General features: G+C 42.1%; 1 protein-coding gene across 1 annotated transcript in view; it reads right to left on the reverse strand.

The window, feature by feature from the left end:
* Nucleotides 1–1271: 1271 nt before the first annotated feature.
* The window catches only part of LIN28B (lin-28 homolog B), a 92648-nt gene continuing 73546 nt past the window's right edge, over nucleotides 1272–20373 (reverse strand). Inside the window, exon 4 of the mRNA XM_062570998.1 lies at nucleotides 1272–1641. Coding sequence (XP_062426982.1) covers nucleotides 1272–1641 — 370 coding nt within the window. The remainder of the gene's footprint in view (nucleotides 1642–20373) is intronic.

Here is a 20373-nt window from a genome sequence, read left to right on the forward strand (position 1 = left end):
CCAGCACACACTAGGCAAAGGCTGGCCAGCAACAGTCTCTGTTTTGTAAGAAGTAGATGATGCCCAGGGCTTCTGGCAAGTGTGCAGGTCCCTGCACTAAAGCTGCTCTGCAGCAGACTCCTGTCATTCTTTACCATACGTGCGCTGTATCATCAAGGGAGGCTGGCTGAGCAACTGCAAGTACCCATCTACTGTTATTCTTAAAGAATTATTTATCCCAGGATCTTATTAGCTTTGCATTTCTTTTTCTTTAAAAAACAAAGCAGACAACAACAACAAAATCCCTAGGGAGTTCTCTCCATGACCTTTCAATAGTAAACAAGGGATAAGTCCCTTCAGATTGATAGAGACTACTTGGGACCAAAAGAAGTTGCTGCTGCTGCTGCCACCACCACCAAGGTCCTCTAAACTTTCACAGAATACAGAGGGTTAAACAGGATGGTGTCCTGATACCACTCAAAAGGGTCTGTAACAACTTATACATTCTCCCCTACACAACAGTCATCTAAATTACATTTACAACCACATTAATTTAACAAAATGTTTTGAGAAACCAGCACAGAAACTACACATTCATTGTCTTTCCTGGAGCTTTAAACTCCTCATCAACAAAGGATGGTGGCAAGGAGAGCCGTATTTACTCATGACACTGCCCTTCACGGGCACAGTGAGGGGGAAGGCATTGATACTTCATAGATACGAGAAAGAAAATAATTCAAATGGAGGCTATGGGGATGTCTTAGTATCTTTAGTACCATATGGCAGCTTTAAAATATGAAAGTATCCTTTGGTTCAAAAGAAAAGTCACAGTCTTAGAATCTCAGTTCTGTGTGTAGTTTTTCAGTATTGGTGTGCTTGCATGAGAGATTTCTTGGGTTTTCTTGTTTGTTTTTTTTTTTTTTTTTGAGTGTGTCTAAAAATAGCTTCTCAGAATGAATTCAGGAACATTTGGATACTGTATTGCTTCACAATAATGTATTGTGGGAGCTGGAGAGTGTTTGATGGAAAATATATATATTTATAGATATGTATACATACACACGCGCGCGTGCACACTCATACACACACATACAGAAGGTAAAACTTAACACACCCTGCTCATATGTATTTTGCTTGGAGTGATTTGTCTACTAAAGAAAATAAAAATTCACAGTTCCTCAACAGTAGTTAAAATTCCAGGTCAGCTACTGATTATGAAATAATTTCCCCTGTATTGCATGAGGTAGACATCCCAAGAGGATAAAGAAAATGGAAAGTTATGACAAAAGCTCTTAAGTTTTTTTCCTTTTCTGAACAGAAGGCCCCTTTCTGCTTGGTTCTTCAGGTGACGCAGATAACTTACTTGAAGAAGCTTCTTGTGGTGACCTGCCTGAACGCTCGGAGATCTCTGACCTTCCCTCCTGAGAATACGATGGAGATGAATAGCCGTACGTTGCTCCCCCTTCTCTCAGGAAGGCAGAAGTGGAAGGCTGTGGGTCAGCTTCATGTCTTCCCTGAGAACTAGTGGGCTGTTGTGAAACAGTTTTATGGGGGCAGTTAGCCACCATGTGCATGATGCTCTGACAGTAATGGCACTTCTTTGGCTGTGGAGGTAGACTACATTCTTTAGCGTGATGATCAAGGCCACCACAGTTGTAGCATCTAAAAATGAAGACAGACAGCTGGTTATAAGATGTAACATCAAATTGTACGATTTTCTGTGTACTGTAAACCTACTGAGAGTGTGCGCAGGATCTGCAGGTAAAACAGTGAGAGTTTCTGCACTGATATTCCATTGCCAGGGGCTAACATGTATTTCACCTGTGCTTTTTAAGTCACCTGGAATGTACCCCTCTGCCACGCTGCTGTCAAAAAATACCTTTTATTTACAATTGGATTCTGTTACCATCAATCATGTCAGTTAGTACTCCTTTTCAAAAACCCTTTACTGCTCAAAAGTCAGGACAGCCCTGAAACAGATCCTCACTTGTTTTTAGTGGGACCTCTCTATTGACTGACAAGGGCTAAGTCAGAGGCACTTACAGATGCAAACAGGTGCCTAATGACGCCTTTCTGAAAGTCTTTAAATGCCTCGCTGCCCTCAGCTGTCTATACAGTCAGCCCATGCAGCCCAAGGACAACATTGCAAGAGCCTCACGGTGTAGGAGCCATCAATCACCAGCACTGTGCAACTAGATCAAAAAAAAAAAAAAAACCCTGTTAGACATAAAAAGTTTCACAAATACCACAACGGTAAGATATTAAAGTCACGAATCCAAAATCCCCGCTTGGTAGTTCTTGCCAAACTACAGAAGCTGTTTTGTTCCTTCACCACAGACAGAGCCTCCAGACACGTCGCAAAACGGAGTCCTGGTAACTCAAGGCCCACTAGAGGGCACCAAATATTCAAATATTCTGCCACTGCCGCAAGCATTTGTATTTGCTCAAGTATTTATAACATTAACCTCATTTGAGCACCAATTATTTCCAATGACTGACATGACTAATTTCAAAGAGGGGAGGGGAAGAAGAAGTAGTCACCAAGGGCTTTCTCCTTCATCCTTCCAGAGAGATGGGTTTTACTTTGCAGGCTGTGAGTTGCCAGATCGAGGAGACACAGACTGATAGTGAAAGATACTCAGCCTTCACTAACGATTTGCCTCAGACTTTGGCAAGTCTTTCCAAAAGGACACGCTACTTTCAAGGAGAGGAACCCAAATGCGGGGCAGATTACTGGGAGGAAGGAGAGGGCTCCGGGCAGGAGGAGCGCCTCTCCTGGCCTGACCTGGCAAGGGAAAAGGCTCAGATGGGACATGGAGGCAATTTGGGGGCCCTGATGTCCCTGTCACTACATGGGATAAGGCTCCAGTAGACTCACCTCCTGAAACAGAGCTTTCCTCAGAGGAGAAGGAGCACCTGAACCAGGCGATGGCTGTGCAAAAGCCCTTTCTCCACGTATGTGTGCGCTCAAAAGCTATTTGGCCTAATAAAAGATCTTGCCTAAGTCCACAAGGGCTGGCAACTTCTGGCACAGTTAAGGCATGATAAGGGAAGGGTGGCAGCTGAACTTTTACAATGCTTGTATTTCGAAGGGTTAGTAATGGCTTTTACGGTTTCAATTCAAAACAAAATAAATAAAGCCTTTGCAAGAGTCATAAACCAGGGTTTGTTTGTTTTCTCTCGAAATTCCCAAACCACATGCAAGTGGTGGTGACCCTGGGTGTCATCTTCAAAAGAGTGACTACCCAGAGGCAGACAAACCGCAGAGCACTTACTCCACAGGGCTAGCACTTAGTAATGGCTTTTTTTTGCTGACTCTTAAAAATGGCTAAAATGTAAGTACTCTTCTATTAATCTTGTTAACCAGGGGAATCTTAATGAAATTTCAAACAACTCCTTACTGAATAATGTTAACTTATAACACATGCTAGGTACGAATAATGTTAATTTGTAACACATGCTAGGTATGTGAATCCTTGAAATACATTATTCAGACACACTGCAGAGAAATAATTATCAGCTTTTGGCTTGAGGATCCTATGCTGGTCATGTTTACAACTTAGCTTTCTACAAGTACTGGCTATTCTTCTACGGCTTCTGTTTCTTTGTTTCATAAATATTTGCAGTGAGGATATATAAATTTAATTTGTTACATTTAACATTTTACTGAAAAGAATTAAACCAGTGATGACAATTTTTTGTGCTTCCATTTAACTATCAAGTAATTTAAAAAACGAGCGCACGAATACTCAGTGCCTGATGGGGTCAAATGAAGCATTCAAAAATACTTAACTATGTGTTCAAAGTAGTATAACATGTTTTAGCTCAAGCATACATCAAAATATTTTAAATTTTCAGCTCCCTGGGAACTAACCAAGCACTGATCCAGCTACAATTAGTCTACGCAAAGACATGAAGTTTAGCACATGCAAAACTGCATGTACAGCTAGAGTCTCACCTATAAAATATGCTTTACCTTTTGAAGAAATGCTTTTGATAAAATCTACGTAGTTTACAACAACGTTGCAAAACAGCTATTAACACTTGCAAATCTACTCATAGAAACAATCCCCGAATACCACCACCTTATCGTCTCTTCTTCACTGTGAGCAAGATACTAACTGAGTATTTTTTTAAAAAGACAAATGAAAAAACAGCTTTCGTTGCCCACGGCATGATGTCATGTTCTACAGGACTGATTTATAACTTAGAGAATTTAAATGTTGCACAGAACTTCATTATCCTCTCAGGGAACGTTCACGTAATTCAACTGTCCTATCTTCCCCTAAGATTAAAAACAAACCTCTTTTACACTGAACTCTGCACTTCCATGCCTACTGCAATACTGCAGTTCAGGTGAACTGGTTCCATTTTCATGTCAAAGTTTTATGTTATCTTTCAACGCAAGACCCTGCTTACACCAGTCTGTCCGCGTACACTCTGACACCCTGGCAGAGATACAGAATATAAGCTTTTTCTTGAATAACAAAAATACATATATGTGCAAGCCCAATTGCCACTTAGTATTCATCTGCTTAGCAAGGAAAGACCAGATACACAACAATTTCAATCTAAGACCTAAACAATAAAAGGTTTCCCATTATGTTAAAAAATGTATCGTTATTAAGTATTACAATTATTATATATAATATCGTAGTATATAGTGTAATTATTATATATATTTCAGGTTTGAATGAAGAAAAGAATGCTGCTTATTAATATCTTGCTCATTTGTTTCTAGTAGTGTACTTACAGGTAAATACAAGAGAGTTTAGACATTCTGGAAATCACACATTTCATTCAGCCAACAGAAATTTCAGAGCTGTAACTGCATTTGTGCTTGCTTCCTTCCCTTAATAGTACATTTATTTAGTGTGTTTGAAAAAAAGAGAAGTCTGGAAGTGGGTTACGAGGCCCCGGCAGCAGAGAGGCGGCAGCCCCGGACAAATCAGTTTGATCAGTCAGTCACTCTGGTTTGCACCGCTTGAGCCAGCTCAGCGAAGCATCTCACCTCTCCAGCTGACCAAAAACCTGCTCTTGGGGCCCTGCTTCCACTCCAGGGGCCTCAGCCGCCTTTCACACGTCAAATTTATCATCACATCTGGCTTGCAAAATACTGTAATTCCCTGGATTTGCTCAAATCACTGACAAAATGTCACCACAAAATAAAACTCTTAGCAGCAGCAGTCTGAACTAAACAAAGATTTGGCTTTCCAGGCATGTTTTTGTCGCTAGACAACTCAGGCATCTGGCTGAAGTGCTTCATTAGAATATATACGTGCTAGCCTGGGTGTGCCGGGACTTAAACAGGAGGGTGGTGTTTATGCAGATCCTTTAGCTATTTATTCCATGTTCTTCCCAGGAGGAGGGCTCACGGCCCGCTCCGAAACACGAGGGGTTTGCACCAAAATGGAAGCGGTGGCCGCCGCAGAGCTCATGAACGTAGGTGCCACCACGTGGCGTCACCCACGCTCGCCAAGACACGGTGCCACCACGTGGCGTCACCCACACTTGCCAAGACACGGTGCCGCTCCGTCGGTTCACAGCGCTCCGGCTCTTTGCTCGCCGCTGCTGCGTGATCTTTCGCTGCAACGCACAGAAACCTGACGGCGGAGGACACGGGATGCGTGCTCGCATCTCTGTACGCCTGGGTACGCAGGACAACGTACGACGGGCTGGCGCCTGCCGCGAAAACTAACACGTGCTCACTGGAGTGTGCTTGCAGGAAGTCTGAATTGGTAAAGTTATAATAAATATTTATTCACTTCAGAAGCACCATGGAAATAGTGCAGGTTAGCATAGACACTTAAAACGCGCTAAGTTTATATATAAATTACATAATGGGATGAATAAATCACAAAAAGCCCTAGAAAGTGCAGTTATAGTAGAAGTAAGCTTCATAAAAAAAGCAACAGCAAGAAAGATTTGCTATAAAAAGGAAAGTCTTTTCACAGTAGGCTCTTATAATTTACTAGGTGGCTTCATGCCTGCAAAGTAATACAGCAAAGTACATAAAGAGGTAGCAATTATCCTAACTGGGAATCCTTTCCATACCAAAAGGAAGGTGGATGAGGATTAGTTTTTGGTATAGAAAAGGATGGATATTTGAATGAAAGGAATGCCTTGAAGACCTTGTATTACATTTGAATATTCTGCATTATATTTGAATATTCTGCACGCTCTAAAAACATCAGCAAGGAAACAGCAGCATTAACACCAACTAATGCAGAAAGGTAAGAGCATACAGCAAGGCTAGAAACATTTTTTTCTTCCAAATTCTTGTTTGTTATGGATTTGTGATTACACTGAAAACTATACATATCAGAGGAAATATATGAATAAAAAGCCTACAGAACCCAATGTAAAATATGCCATATTCATTGTAATAAGCCAGTGACTGAAATTTATTTAAAATATTTCATTCCACAAGCAAATGCAAAATATACTACTCTCTGGCCTTCAGCTTTTTTTTCCATTTCCCCAGCACTCAGCCCCTACCTGGGAAGCCTTCCCCAGCCCGCTCACTTTTACAGCGACAATATCGCTGCCCTTTCAGCTACACTGGCCCCAGAAAGCTCAGCTGAGCTCAGCAGCAAGGAGGGCAGGAACCGCTGCTTGTTCCTTCATGCCGCTTTGCAATATGATTTGGACAATAATCCTCCGCACAGGACAAGTAGAGAATCGTCCGGGTGGCTCCACGCCATTATCCGTTGGGAGAAAAAGCTTTAAAATTACCCTCTTTGTTGTTGTTGGGGTGTGTTTTTTTTTTTGTTTGTTTTTTTTTTTTTTTTTTTTGGTTTTAAACATCTTGTCAGGGAGAGCAGAGGGAAGAAAAAGGGTGTCGGCATGGTGCAGGGTGTCTAAAATAATTCACTAAGATGCTCTCTTACCAGCTCCTTTTTTGTTCGTCCTTTTTGAACGCTATCAGATAACAAAACCTGCGTGCTGGGGAACAGCGCTCTGCCTGGTAGTTTAAACGCTTCGAGAAATGGGATGTTATTCTAACGCCGCAGCCAAGTGAGAGGTTTTTTACTACGTACTCAGCGTCAACTGAGCAGCGACAAGCATGTAAAATGACCAAAGGCGATGCTGAAAAGTGTGCCCGAGCACACAGTCTTTTTTTTAGTCATTAGCTTCTCCGCAGACCTAAAGAAACGCCGCTTCTTGCAGCACGGGCAGCTGCTCCAGCTGCTCCGGCTGGGTGCAAAAGGGAGTCTTCCTCCGCGCCCCGAGGGCCGGCGGCGGGAGGAGGGGACAGCGGCGCTGAGGCTTCGGAGCAGCCTCGCATCTGCTCCGGTGCAACTCTCCAGTCTCGCAAGCAAATCCGGGATATTAAACCCTGCGATCGGCACTCCAAAGAACAGATCCTGCCAATGCAGCATTTTAAATGCACAAGTCACTATTATTTAGCACAGCTATAACATGAGCAACCAGCAGTTAAAACATCTAACCTGATTACCAGCGAGTCAGTTGAGTGTGTGTATATATATATATATATATATATATATATATATATATATATATACACACCTTTTTTTTTTTTAAAGAGGGCATTGCTCCCCGGTCCTTACAACGTAAAGAGCATTTCCAGTCCCGTTAACGGGTGGCACGAGCGGCGGGAGCCCCGCAGGGGTCTGCCCCTCTGCCGCCCGCACCGCCGGTCCCTCCCTCCCGCGCGGTGCAGCGCCCCACGCTGCCGCGCAGCCCCCGCCGGGAAATACTGTAAATAAACGCGTGCTGGCCTCCCTTCACTGCTGCCTGTTTTTCTCCCCTTTTTTTTCCTCTTTATTTACTCCCCCCCTCCCCCCGAGACAAAAACATCAGGAGTCAGTGGTGCGAGAGACACGAGAAGAGTAAAGCCATGCACGCGGCTCCCTGCGTCCTGCGGGATATAGCCGTGTGGTTTCTCCTCGCAGGCATGTTCTTGGTTTTAAAGCCATTTTAATTCTTAACTCGTACTTGAACGCAGCGAGAATACAGGTAACTTTGAAAATGGCCTAACAGCATATTAGTATTCAAAACACCACATTTCAAATCATTCGGGGTCAACGGAAATTATCTTTAAATAAACTATAGAACAGACCATTTGGAGGCTTCAGTTGAATATTTATGATGTGCCCGGCAAGCAGTGTGACACTAAGGCAGCGCTTCACTAACAATATCATTTGCTAATGCATGAAAAAAAAAAGGAAAAAACAGTTTAATTTTAAAATCATAGGTATTTTAAGCTAAGTATATGCTTAAGTATAAGCAATAGCAAATGGTGCATTTTCAATCCACTGGAAATTGAGAGTGTGGTACCTCAGGGCCAAATTGAGACGTATCCTGAGCCGGTGCCCATAGGCTGCTCTGACCCCCTCATTTGTGCAAAACACCGTGCAAAAGGCAACCTGCTGAGGAAGTTAGGTGCAGACTCTTATTCTGGAGCAAAATTCAGTTTGCAAATGTACTGTGTGACTAGCTTCTTGAGATTAATAGAAAGATCATCTTCTTTAAAAAAAAAAAAAAAAAGGTGAAATAAAATAAAAGCGCTCATTTATCTATTTCTCCACCAAACCCTACAACACAAGGATAACCGATCAGATCCAAGACATTCAGTTTTGCGGGAAAAACACAGTCCCTTCATTTTTTTAAGGTTGCCTTCTTCCATCTTGCAGATAACCCCGGCGTCGCTGACACACAGCCACTTTCTGCAAGGCTTCCAATAGCCCAGGGTGGAATATTGATGATGTTCACGCTCATCGCAAACAAATAAACAAAATTGCCTAACTGTAAACTCATCAGATCGAATAGCGTTCTGCGGTGGGTCGGAAATCAATCTATTTCCCCCGTGTACCTCCGAAGCGATATCAATCGGGTCTGTTCTTTTGTTGTTTGCATTTCCCACCCACCCCCTCGGCAAACAACGTGGGGCGCTCGTCCGATAAACCCGGCTTTCGGGATACTATTAACATAAATTTGCAAGGAAATCATTTGTTTAGAATGCGCTAATATGACAGTACCGGAAAGTGGATTTCTTTCTTTCTTCTTTTTTTTTTCTTTTTCGCCTTTTTTTTTTTTTTTTTTTTTTTGAGAAGCAAGAGGAAGAATGAAACAGAAAGGCGGTTCAAAACGCAGGAAATGCGGTCTTTTTTTCCTCCGCAAAAATGGAGAGGACGGCACGGGCACTGGCTCTCACAAAATAACCTCCGCGGCGTTTCCATTCTTTCTTGCTTTCCACGGAATCTTCCCTGTGCCATCCACTCAGCCCTCTCCACAGGCACGGAGGGAAGTTATTTTCCCATAATCACATAAAAATCCTCATGAAATGCAGCCTCCAGGAGGAATGCTTCAGATGCACTTTCATTTGCTACTATTAAATGTTTTTCTTTATATTGTGAGTTAAGAACTTCTGAAATAACAATCTACTGAGTGAGGTTTTTTCTTAAAAAATAATGTAAAAGACAGGTTTGCTCCCATTGTATCAATATGGTATGGAAAGAATGTACATATGTTAATGGTCTTAAACCATCCAGATAAAGCAGATACAAGATCAGCTAGGGTTTAAGTTATGTTTTAAACAGTCATGTATCACACATTTCATACGTGAAATGTTATATTGTGATTTCAAGTAAGTCTGATACTGTCGATCTTTCTGCATTACAAAACCACACGTGCACAAATATTCTCTACCACAAGTTGCCTTTGCAAGCCTTGATTTCTGAGAATAAAAGAAAAAAGGGAATTTTAAATTAAAACCGTTCAGTATGCAGTACTTAAAAATGTAGCACCAATAAATATTTGCCGGGGTCCCCGGTGGCGGGGAGGCTGCCATGAGGGCTGACTCGGGGCAAGGCTGTGGCGTGGGGGCGCGCTGGGGAAAGGCACTGCCGGAGCCGCGTGGGGCGCAGTGCCCACAGCCGTAGCGGTGGCCAGGGCTGAGCCCGAACCACGCGGACCTTGGCTGGCTATGGTTGAAAGCACCCCTGGTTGCAGAAGCTCAGTTCAGGAACACCAGAAACCTTCACGGAGGTGGCTTGAGCCTCCTGCTCACGTGGGTCAGGATGCATAAAAACAGCTCAACTCTTCCTGGGTTGCTGAGATGCTGTTCCTGAGCTAAGAAGTGCGCCTGACCTTATCTGCCCCTGCGCAGAGCCAGTTCCAGTGTTTCTGCATCCATAGATCAGTTAATCCACAGATAAAATAAAAGGGTAGTGGGTAACTGCAAATTAATTATTCAGAATTGCCATTTCCCTTTTGTTCCTTACCTTGTCACCAACGTTAGCAGCAAATGGCAAAGGCAGCTGATGACAAGTCTTCTAATATCTGGCTGATACAGCTGCTACCACAACAGCAGCAAGCAGCAAACGGCTTCCTGGTAATAGCTGGGAGCAGCCAAGCAAGTAGTGGTGGAGGAGGAGGAGGAAGAGCAGGAAGAGGAGAAGACTGGCTGGCCTGGGAGTTCATAACCCACTCTTCTTCTCCAAAATCTCCCTCTCCCAAAGGCTGAGGAAGAGGATCAGCAGCTATAACTCCCCCGCTTGCTGTTGCCCCTGAATTCTTATAGCCCAGTATTGGTTTGTGCTGCAGACTTGAACACAGCTGAAGATGAAGCAGGGATATGAAGTGTCTATCTTTTCTTTTTCTTTCTTTAAATAGCTGTCTGCAGAGTTTCTTTTGCAAGCTGCTCTTTCTCCTCTTGGAAATCATATATAAAATGGTACTTAAAAGATCATTATTACTCATACAAGATCAAAAATCATACAGCCTTTAACTGTAGGATCATTTCTTACACCTGACAGGAAAGGTTTCCAAGCCTGCCTTATGCAGCACATACACACAAAGGAAAAAACACTGAGGCTGTATAAACCAGTGTAAATATGAAACTTTCTAACTTTGGAACACCTCACACTGCAACCTTAACAAAACCCTTTTAATTTTTTATCAAAAAAAAAACAGTACACCAGTATACACATACACATCTCCCCTCTTCTCCTGCCCAGCACACAAAATATAATATCTGATGGTGTAAAACAAGTAAGTAAAAGACATCTCAATGCATCTAGCATGTTAAAATACTGGTTTTAGAGTCATCTCACTTGGGGCATCCCTTATAAATCAGTATCACACACTTGCACGCTGGGTTTCTGAAACGTCTGGCAGCAGCAATACAGACCGACACAGTCCCTAGCCTTGACACGCATTCTCAAAAAAGTTCAACTATCTCGTTCACTGAATGAGATGACCTGCATGAACATGTGCAGGATTTGTCCAGTAACTCACACCTCCCTTTCGCTCTTCAGAAACAGGAGGACTTCACCGCCTGACACATCCACTGTCAGGAGACCAAGCCAGTTACCTCTGCAGGGGTTTGCTCCCTGGCTTGTGGAAAGGACAGACTACGTCACGTCACATGAAGCAACACGCAGGGCTTCCTTCTCTCTGCTGCGGATCGAGAGGACACGAGCACGGTGGGTGGTTTTCCTTGATCGCTAAGTTCGTGTGCTCGATACCTGCAAGAAGAATTAGGGCATTCGGATGCTCCATGGCCACATTTGACCGGTAAGGGAAATCTGTATCGCTTCGATCGACTGACCGAGAAAGAAAGCAGTTGGTTCTTAATTCACTTTTCCAAACTTGTGCCCTAAGCTGTCTAAAATGGACTGGCTCCACACACTGATGTTATCACTAAATGGTTGTGCGCAGCATTTTCCGTAACACATTTTTAAGCTGTTTTCAATGTTTTAAAGAGAAATTTTAATCTTAGCACTTAGAAACTTCTCACATCAAAATGCAGGAGCAACAGTGAAGTGTTAAAAGAGGATTTTAGCAGCAATGGGATTAAACCTCAAATGCTAAAGCACCTAATTCCCACTTCAGGTAGGTATTTCTTTTGTTCCATACTCCCTGATCCCTGAGAATAGGAAGTGAAATAATTCTCATTGTTTTCTACTATTCTACCCTATTTTACCACCAGATTTATTTTGGCTGTTAATTCTCTCTGTAATTGTGTACAGAAAAAAAATTTAAAAATGCAGTTGTGCACAGAAAATTAGAAACTAACCAAATGCCCACGCCTGACTCTAATAGCTGACAAAATTAACACATGCCAGTCAACTAATTACTTGGCCTAAGGATGGGATATCTCTAATCAAAGGTCTGACTTAATACTTCTCTGAATTCTGTTAATTCTGTGTATGGTTCAAAATATTGAACTGTAACTGAAAGAATTCCACTATGGAGTAAACTAGATCATTTTATCCCTCTTAGCTGTGTGCAGATTTAAGTGATATCACACCAGTAAAATGGTAACAAAGACATAAATACAACTTTTAAAATGGTCTGTTTCTGGGAAGATATCTTAATGGTCTTAATTCTGCTCTCAGTGACATGAGTATAAAACCATAGCAACTTCAGTAACTTCACCGAGATTATTCCGGGTTATAGCACTTGGAAATATAGCATTGCATAAATCACAGAGTTTAAAAAAGAAACCCAAAGAATTACAGGTAAGGAAGAGGAATGACGTGTTATGATTCTTTTGGCTATCTAGACTCGGCCTTTCAGCTTAAGAAAGAATGAATAATTTCAGAAGACAGGCCAAGGATCAACATTCCTGGCATGACTGATGCAGGAGTTTGGATAAAATAGCCACCTTCGACTTACATAAAATGTCTGCAAACAAAGAACAACTCAAATAAGGAACCTCGGTTGCGATCAACGCAATGGGACACAGATCAGTATTTGGACGTTGCCAGTGCACTGGCCTAAGAACAACAGTACGAAACACTCAGTGGTTATGCTTACTGAGCACAGCATTAATAAATCATCTGCAGTTTTTGGTAATTATTCGTACCTGAGCCACAACTGCAATGATGAAAGTCCTGAATTTACTCTCTTGTAAACTGCTACAAAGCAGAACAGCGACTATGGCAGCACTGTGCCTACACCTTAGCATTTCCTCTGTACTCTAAAACAAGTATCCTCCCTTACTAGAAACCCCAGTTGTCTGCTAGAAGTCACCATGCAAGGCCAGAAAACTGCATGTTAAGACCAGAAGTACACTGGGGCAAAAGGGGCTACACATTTTTAATGCAAGCCCTTACGTTGTCAGGGATAAATCTGACCTCTGGCTGGGGGCTGAAAGGGGCATATGCACCTCTGCAATCACTTATGTGACATATTCACAAGCCAGCAACACACTGAATTTCTGCAGGGGGAACGGATACGAGTTCTTCAATTTCAGCACGCAAATCCCGACTTCTAGTAAAATAAAGGACTATGCAGTTATTCTGTTAGCCTGTCTCCTTCCTCACCTCCAATCCTAATCCCAGGAGCTGGAAGCAGGTTAAAAGATGGGGAAAGGTGACTGGGCCATGCTCTAGTGGCTACGAATGAACACCTGCATGTCAAATCCATAGAGGTCTATAGGTTGCTCATCAAACATCTTAATGAAACACTGACTAAAATGCTGGTTTGGGGTGACTATTTGGCCATACCGCTATGAGGACATGGAGTCAACGTTAACTGGTCAGTGAGGAGTTAATTATTCCAGTGACAGAATTTCAGAAAGAAAAATTGAGAGTAGTATCCTTCTTCCACGAGACCCTAAAATATTGCAGCTAAACCAACTGGAGAGGCAGATTTGAACCCACAGCTAAATAAAGAACTGGACCTTTTTTGCCAGTCTGGATAAATGTCCATGGCTAGCTGGTGAGGAAGGGAGAACGCCAGCAGACATAGTGAGGGAGTCCAGCAGCTTGGCACCAGGCTGGAGTCGGGCCCCTCTCCCCTGCTCACTCAGCACCCCGAGCACAAACCCTTTCTCACAGTTGCTGCTGAGGGGCGGCATACGGGTGTCACAACTCTAAATTTGTGCCATAACAAGTAATACCAGGTGTTAATATTAGGTATCGCTATTACCATAGCATTGTAAAAACATCAGCATCAGTCTTACGACATGTCTTATGCTTTCCAGCTACACTCCGCGATGTGCTGTCCAGACCCTCTACCGCTGCTGGCCCTTCTTCTCAGGTTCAGTCTTCCCCGCTTCATCACCTCCTTCCCCTATATCTTGTGCTGTTGCTTCAAGCACTGGATGTAATTCTCCCGGAACAAGTCTATCATTGCCCTTCCCCACACAGTAATCAACTAAGAAAAAGCCCTGTATCTTACCTACAACCTATTAAGGCTTCTTAAAGGCCTCATCAACAAGCATGTGGAGCTCAGGACAGCCTCCTGACGGAGGGAAGACTTGCATTCAACCTGTATTTCACACTGATGGAGCACTTCCAGGTACGTGGCAATCAGGTGCCTTTTGTGCAGGTCAAAAGCATGCTCACCATTTCGGGCCAAGCAAGCGAAAGAAGGGCTTGGAAACTAGCTTGATAAATACTGCAGGGCTCAGCAGTAAGCTAAAGCACTGAGTTTCTGGCTCAGTGAGTGATAGGAGACAGAGCGTGCAGGCTGCAGATATATGAGGTTTTGAGGTTTTTTGTAGTACCCAAATACTGAATCTAGGAACCCAACTCCTTATATGTGGTTGAAAATTGCAGTACTTTTTTAGCCTTAGAAGACCAAGGCCCAGACCCCTAAAAGTCTGACACTTAATTCCCACACTATTCCTGGATACTTCCTGGATACCAAGTGTTTATTAAACCAGCCTCACTTTTGAAAACGTGAAAGGCCAGAAAGCCTTGATCCTAAATTCTGCCCTTTTGACCCTCTTCCTTACAAACTTCTAATTCTAAACATCTGAAATACCTGGAAATAACTGATTCCAAATAACTATAGAGTGGAGGAAGACTGTGGCCCCCACCCAGGACACTTTGCCTCAAGCACAGTCAACGAATTTCCCTTAGGAGAAGTCTTACCTTTCCCAGGCTCTCTGTAGCAAAAGTCCTAAGTGAGACAGAAAAAATACGGAAAGAACCTTTGGGAAACTAGACCTGAAAAACAGATGCTAATAATGGACTTCCAGAGGATTAGTTTGTGGGGTTCTTTTTTTAAGTGAAAGCAGCTGGAAATCATAGCAGGAATTTCTCTTGAAATACTAATGTGGTTTGCAGAACACTAAGGAAGGAATAGCCTCTTCTTAGTGCCACCTGAATAGGAGAAACGGTCTCCACTGGCTGAAGTTCTTGCCTCAGACATGAGAACATGGTATCAGTTTTCTTTGCCACAGGCTTCCTATGTGACCCTGTCATGTATGATCAAACGTTTAACAGTATTTAAATGCCTAACTCTTGTTGACTTCAGTGGCAATCAGGTTCCTCAATGCTTTGAGGACCTAAGTCTGTGCCCCTCAGGATTACACCTGGAAAAGCAAGGAAGCAAACATATTGTGGTATGACGGTGTCTAATATTATGGTGATCGTGCCACAAATTAATAGGGATTCAGTGAATTAGAGCTGGAATCAGGCACATCCTGGATACTGCACAATATCTGATCTTGAAGTGTCCTGCTTGTTACAGCTATTTCACAGCTGTCCAACTATCACAATGAAAACTATAATAGACAAGTTGTAAAAAGTTGTTTCATTCACATCTGTGATCCAAACATTAAATGGAATAGGAGGGATATCAAGAACTTAATTGTAATTTTCCACATAAACACAAAAGAACCCTCCACACTTCTTTTTCATTCTCTGTTAAAGGGAAGCACAAAAATGAGAATTAGACATGTGAAACACACACACTTCTTTCATGGTGTAAAAGGCTCAGCCAGAATGCCTTAAACTAAATACTTCGTTTAGCTTTCATCCTAATTTCCTGCAAAGCTTTGCACAGTGTGAATGCCACCTTTGCTGTCTTGGCAGCGCCAGTGAGGGCTCCTGGGGTGCCCCTTCTGTTTTCACCCTCCGTACAGCAAAACAAGCCAGCAACCGTATGCCATGCTAGATGGGGTGCAGCTAACTGCCAGGGATCCTGGTCAAGTACACCATGCCAGTCTAGAGTAGGCAGTGAGCAGGACAGCTGCAGAGACTCCAGGCCAACTACTTCATATTTCATTCATAATTTTTCTTTGGTGATATGAAGATAATTGGAAGATAAAGCCCCAGTAAACATTCTGTTTTTTCAAGTAGAACACCTCCAAAGACATGATCTGCTTTCAAAAACTCCTGAGGAGAGTCAGCTGCAGTAACTACACAACTGGTACTCTTGAAGATGAACTACAGCTTTCCAGATTCTAGTGTTGCTTAGTGCCACAGCCATGGATCCTTCTGCTTATCCAGCCAATTTTTAATGCTCTCCTAACACCATCTCTAGTTTGTAGCCCAGTGTCTAGATTATAGTGCAATTGCCCTGCCTGCACATTCAACAACTATGTCCTGACAGCTACCTAAGAAGTATTTAACTTCACCAAGTACTGCAGACAAGCCTTCTTTACAGGAGAATCTTTCACTCTTCCCTTTGTCCAACATTTCCCTCCCACATCTTTCTGCAGTGACAACTGAAAACACGCAACTGTTTGGCCTCATGATCCATCAAGACACCATTTGCAGAGAACATCACTTCCAATGTGACATCTGAAGTAGAATACACAGGAAAGAAAATCCTGTTTGTCTTGCTGAACAAACAGCTTCTTGCACACCTACAACTAAATGTAGCTATAGGAGGACATTTGGGAATGAAAATATCTACTCTTTAGCTTATTTGTTCTATTTTGAGTTGCAAGAGATAAAAACATCAATGGATGCAATCCCCTTCTGAGAATGGGAATTTGATGTTCTCAGCTCAACACCTAACTTGGCTCCTATTATTCTTTTATAAGCAACAAGCAGCTGCAAAGATTCTTTTGACAAAATACTAGCTCTGACCTAAGTAACTTTTTCATTTAAAATACAGAAATAGGCTCACCATGCTGGTGTCACACTCTCCTTCACCAAGTGCAGCCCAGTGGTTACGGCCTGCCCTGAGAAGTGGGAATCGTAGATGTGAATGCCTTCCCCAGAAGGGAGAATCTGGGGCTGTAGGCCCCTAGCACAGTCTCTCTACTGGCAAAGCTACAGGAGGGATCTGCAAATGCACGTTCCTGCAGTTTACTGTGCCCACAGCTGGGCTGAAACAACTGTCTGCGGGTGCGCACTGTAAATTGGATTGCTGAAGTGGGCCAAGTTAATTCATCTCCTTTTTTCAGTTTGGAGTTTGTGTTTAACTTGGCTCACGTCACACCTCCATATTCAAAGCGAAATCATAAACCATTGCATTGGCACAGCCACGGGTGTGATAAACACTGGCAGGAGGGCGGAGAGCGAGCTGTGAGGCTGATTTGCTATCATCCGCAAATGCTGCGGCCAGAGGAACTGTAACGTGCAACCACACCCTGCATCTCCTACTTCTTAGTGGTTAGAGTACAGAAATCATACAAAACTTTGATGATGTTCTCCAAACCATGTTCATGCTCAAGGCTTTCCAAAAGTGTAAGGACAAGTTAGAGGCAGAACTGCCTTTTCCTTTCGGTCAAGGAGGGCTACATATTAAATATTTGGCACAGTGCGTATTACTTAAAGAAATCTGTCTTACACAAATTATATTGGCTTTTTACTTGGATTAATGAATATATCAATCATAATATTTATCTCATCCGCATCAGCAAAAGTGGCTGTGAAGGATGTACAACAGAATCACACCAATCAGTGCAGGAAAAGGGGAAACAAAGTTATATTTTAAAGAAACTCAGACAAAAGATGCAGATGTTGGACGTAGTTCGGTAAATGAGGTGGCTGCAGCTAAATTCCCTTTCAGCTTGAGACAATGAGCTAGAAAAGAACTTTACTGACAGAAATAGGAGCTGAGTTGTCTGCAAAGTGTGCTTTGAGTCAAGTAGAGTCTGCAGAGATGCATTCTTTTTCCTCTGCTAAGTAAACAGGTTTTAATATCATTCTTTTATGCATTTTCCATAAAACCAATCATCTCTATTTCAGGCCAACTAATCCTTCTTTTTGTGAACTCTCTCTTCATTCACACCTAGCATAGCTTGGGCATTCCCTGTCTTACACACATGGAAGTACTCCTTGCAACTAGGCAATTTTTCTTCTAAAAATCCTTTACAGATTATCCTTGCTGTATTATTCTTTCCTCATTTCCCTTTCACTGCAATGCTTTGTATGGAGTCAGAGAAAACATATTCTTTCAGGTCTCAGCATAGCTTTCTGAATATTTTCTTTCAGAGGCTACTGTGAAGATAGAGTCTGAGTGAACAGCTGCCGCTCACAGATGGAGAGCAGTTTGGTAGCTATAAGCAGAAGAGAAAAGAGAATAATGTCAATGGTTTGTGCCCAGTTAGTCATGAGATAACTTCTCGGCTCCATTTACTTTGCCTGTGGTTCCCTCAAACGTGGCAGGCACGAAGCCTTTGAAGAAGAGAGAGGAGCTCTGCAAGTTTGACACGCTCGGTCTGTAGCGGCATCTTACAATAGCCATGGTTACGATTATAGCTCTGTAGTGCATACAGTCAGAAATTAAATTGTTTTTTAAGGATACTCCTCTTTTTGTAAGTGATATAAAAGGGCAGCACACAGGCGCAATGGGGATGGTCAAGGAGCTGGCAAACTGAGGAAGGAGAAGGATGAACAGGGACTCGGTCACATCATCCCCTCCATTAATGACATGTAACTGAGGAGGAAGTCGCTCACCTTCAGCAAATCTGGCTCACCCACTGGCAAAGTCTGGAAACCACAAAACAACCATAGAGTTGTTTAGTAGTAGTGAGGCCTGAAGCCAGATCTTTTAGCAGCATTCCTGACATATACGGCTCACCCATCAGAGATGCTGCACAGAAAAAGATCACTCAAAACTTGGTGAAGCTTGGGACAGGTTACTTGCTCATGGCCTTTCTAAATGACGCTGCTCATGTAGTGAGGAAAACTGAGAGTTAAAAATTTATGCTACCTTTACTGTACGCGATTTTAACTGTTAGCTTTAAAAGGAGTTATAAAGTTCCACTGTGTAATTAAAATAAAAAAATGTGGGGTGAAAGAACAGAGAGAAAGTCAGGTTTCTTGTAGTACTTGTAGTTGTAAAATTCACCCCACTCTATGGATCCTCCTTTGCATCTCTGTAGTAACAGTAAATGTATTCCCATTATCCTCACTCACAGTAGACAGCCTACAGAAGGATGAGCTTAGCAATATATGCGTGTGAACATACGTGTGAACTTAAACGACTCTATATCTTTACCACCGAGTTAATTGCTCAAATGCTCGTCTTACACACAAAGCAGCTTCACAACTGAATAATCAACTTTGGTACTCATCCCTTGAGATTAACAATGACTTAATTTTTATTGAAGAACAGAAAAACCTGTAGAATGGTCAGGTTCCCTTCAAACACCTCAAAGCTGAGAGACAAAGAGCATAATTTCTACAATATGTAGAAATTCTACAATTCTCCAATATGACTGGCCAACATGTATTGATATATACAGCCGGCTCTCTGTGGAGATTTCTCTGTTCCATGAATATAATTAACACAAAATAAAAGCCAGAAAAGCTAGGACTTCACATCAACAGTGAAATAAGACCACCAAAAATATCACTGGGATATGATATCAACAGAATACTGCTAGAAACCACTACAAGATACTAAAACATTTCAGGTGTAATACCTTATAGAAGGTCACTAAATATTTTTTCCTTGACAAATGACAGGAAATTTTGTAATCAAGCACACATATTCAACACTGCTTGAAAGACAGATGAGTTTTTGGATGAAAAATCAGTGATTTGGATGGGAAAAAAAAGAATGAAGAACATTACGTGAAGGGTACCTGCCCACGGCAGTCATAAGCTCAGTCTGTCCTACAGGTATAGAAAAGGGGCCTCTCTCTTTTACTATCTTGTGAAGTACAAGCTTGTGTATTTTTTTTTACTGGTAATTTATTAAATTTATTAATGTTTGTAGTTACAATGAGCATTATTAAAACATATTAAAGGGTATGAAAATTTGTTTTATCTAAATGTGCATTTGAGCCGATTTTTTTTTAAAAAAGGTCAGTATTTGTCATGGTTAACTATATAACCAGCGCAGTACTTTGATGGCTCTAAAAATGGAAAGCCTCACATCAGAATACATTTTTATGCATCAATAGCCTATGAGCCTAATTGTGGATAGGAGTTCTAAGGTTATCCTAGTATAAATTCTGGTGGTATGCAACATTTCTCAGGCCTTTAGTAATTTCTGTTGTTAGCTGAATCCAGTTGCTAATGTTATTGTGTCCTCAAAATATTTTGAGTAAATAAGATTTGACTGTAATTCTAATTTGCTGACAAAATTCTTTTTTTTTTTTTTTTTTTTTTTTTTTTACGACTCAGCCAAATAAATGCTGCACTCCCTAAAAAGTACTTATACATTACCTAAATAACATCACTATGTATCTTTCAGAAGGGGTCAATACCAAATACGTTTACCACA

Source organism: Rhea pennata, chromosome 3 (genome assembly GCF_028389875.1).
Source record: "Rhea pennata isolate bPtePen1 chromosome 3, bPtePen1.pri, whole genome shotgun sequence".
In the NCBI taxonomy this organism is placed as follows: Eukaryota; Metazoa; Chordata; class Aves; order Rheiformes; family Rheidae; genus Rhea; species Rhea pennata.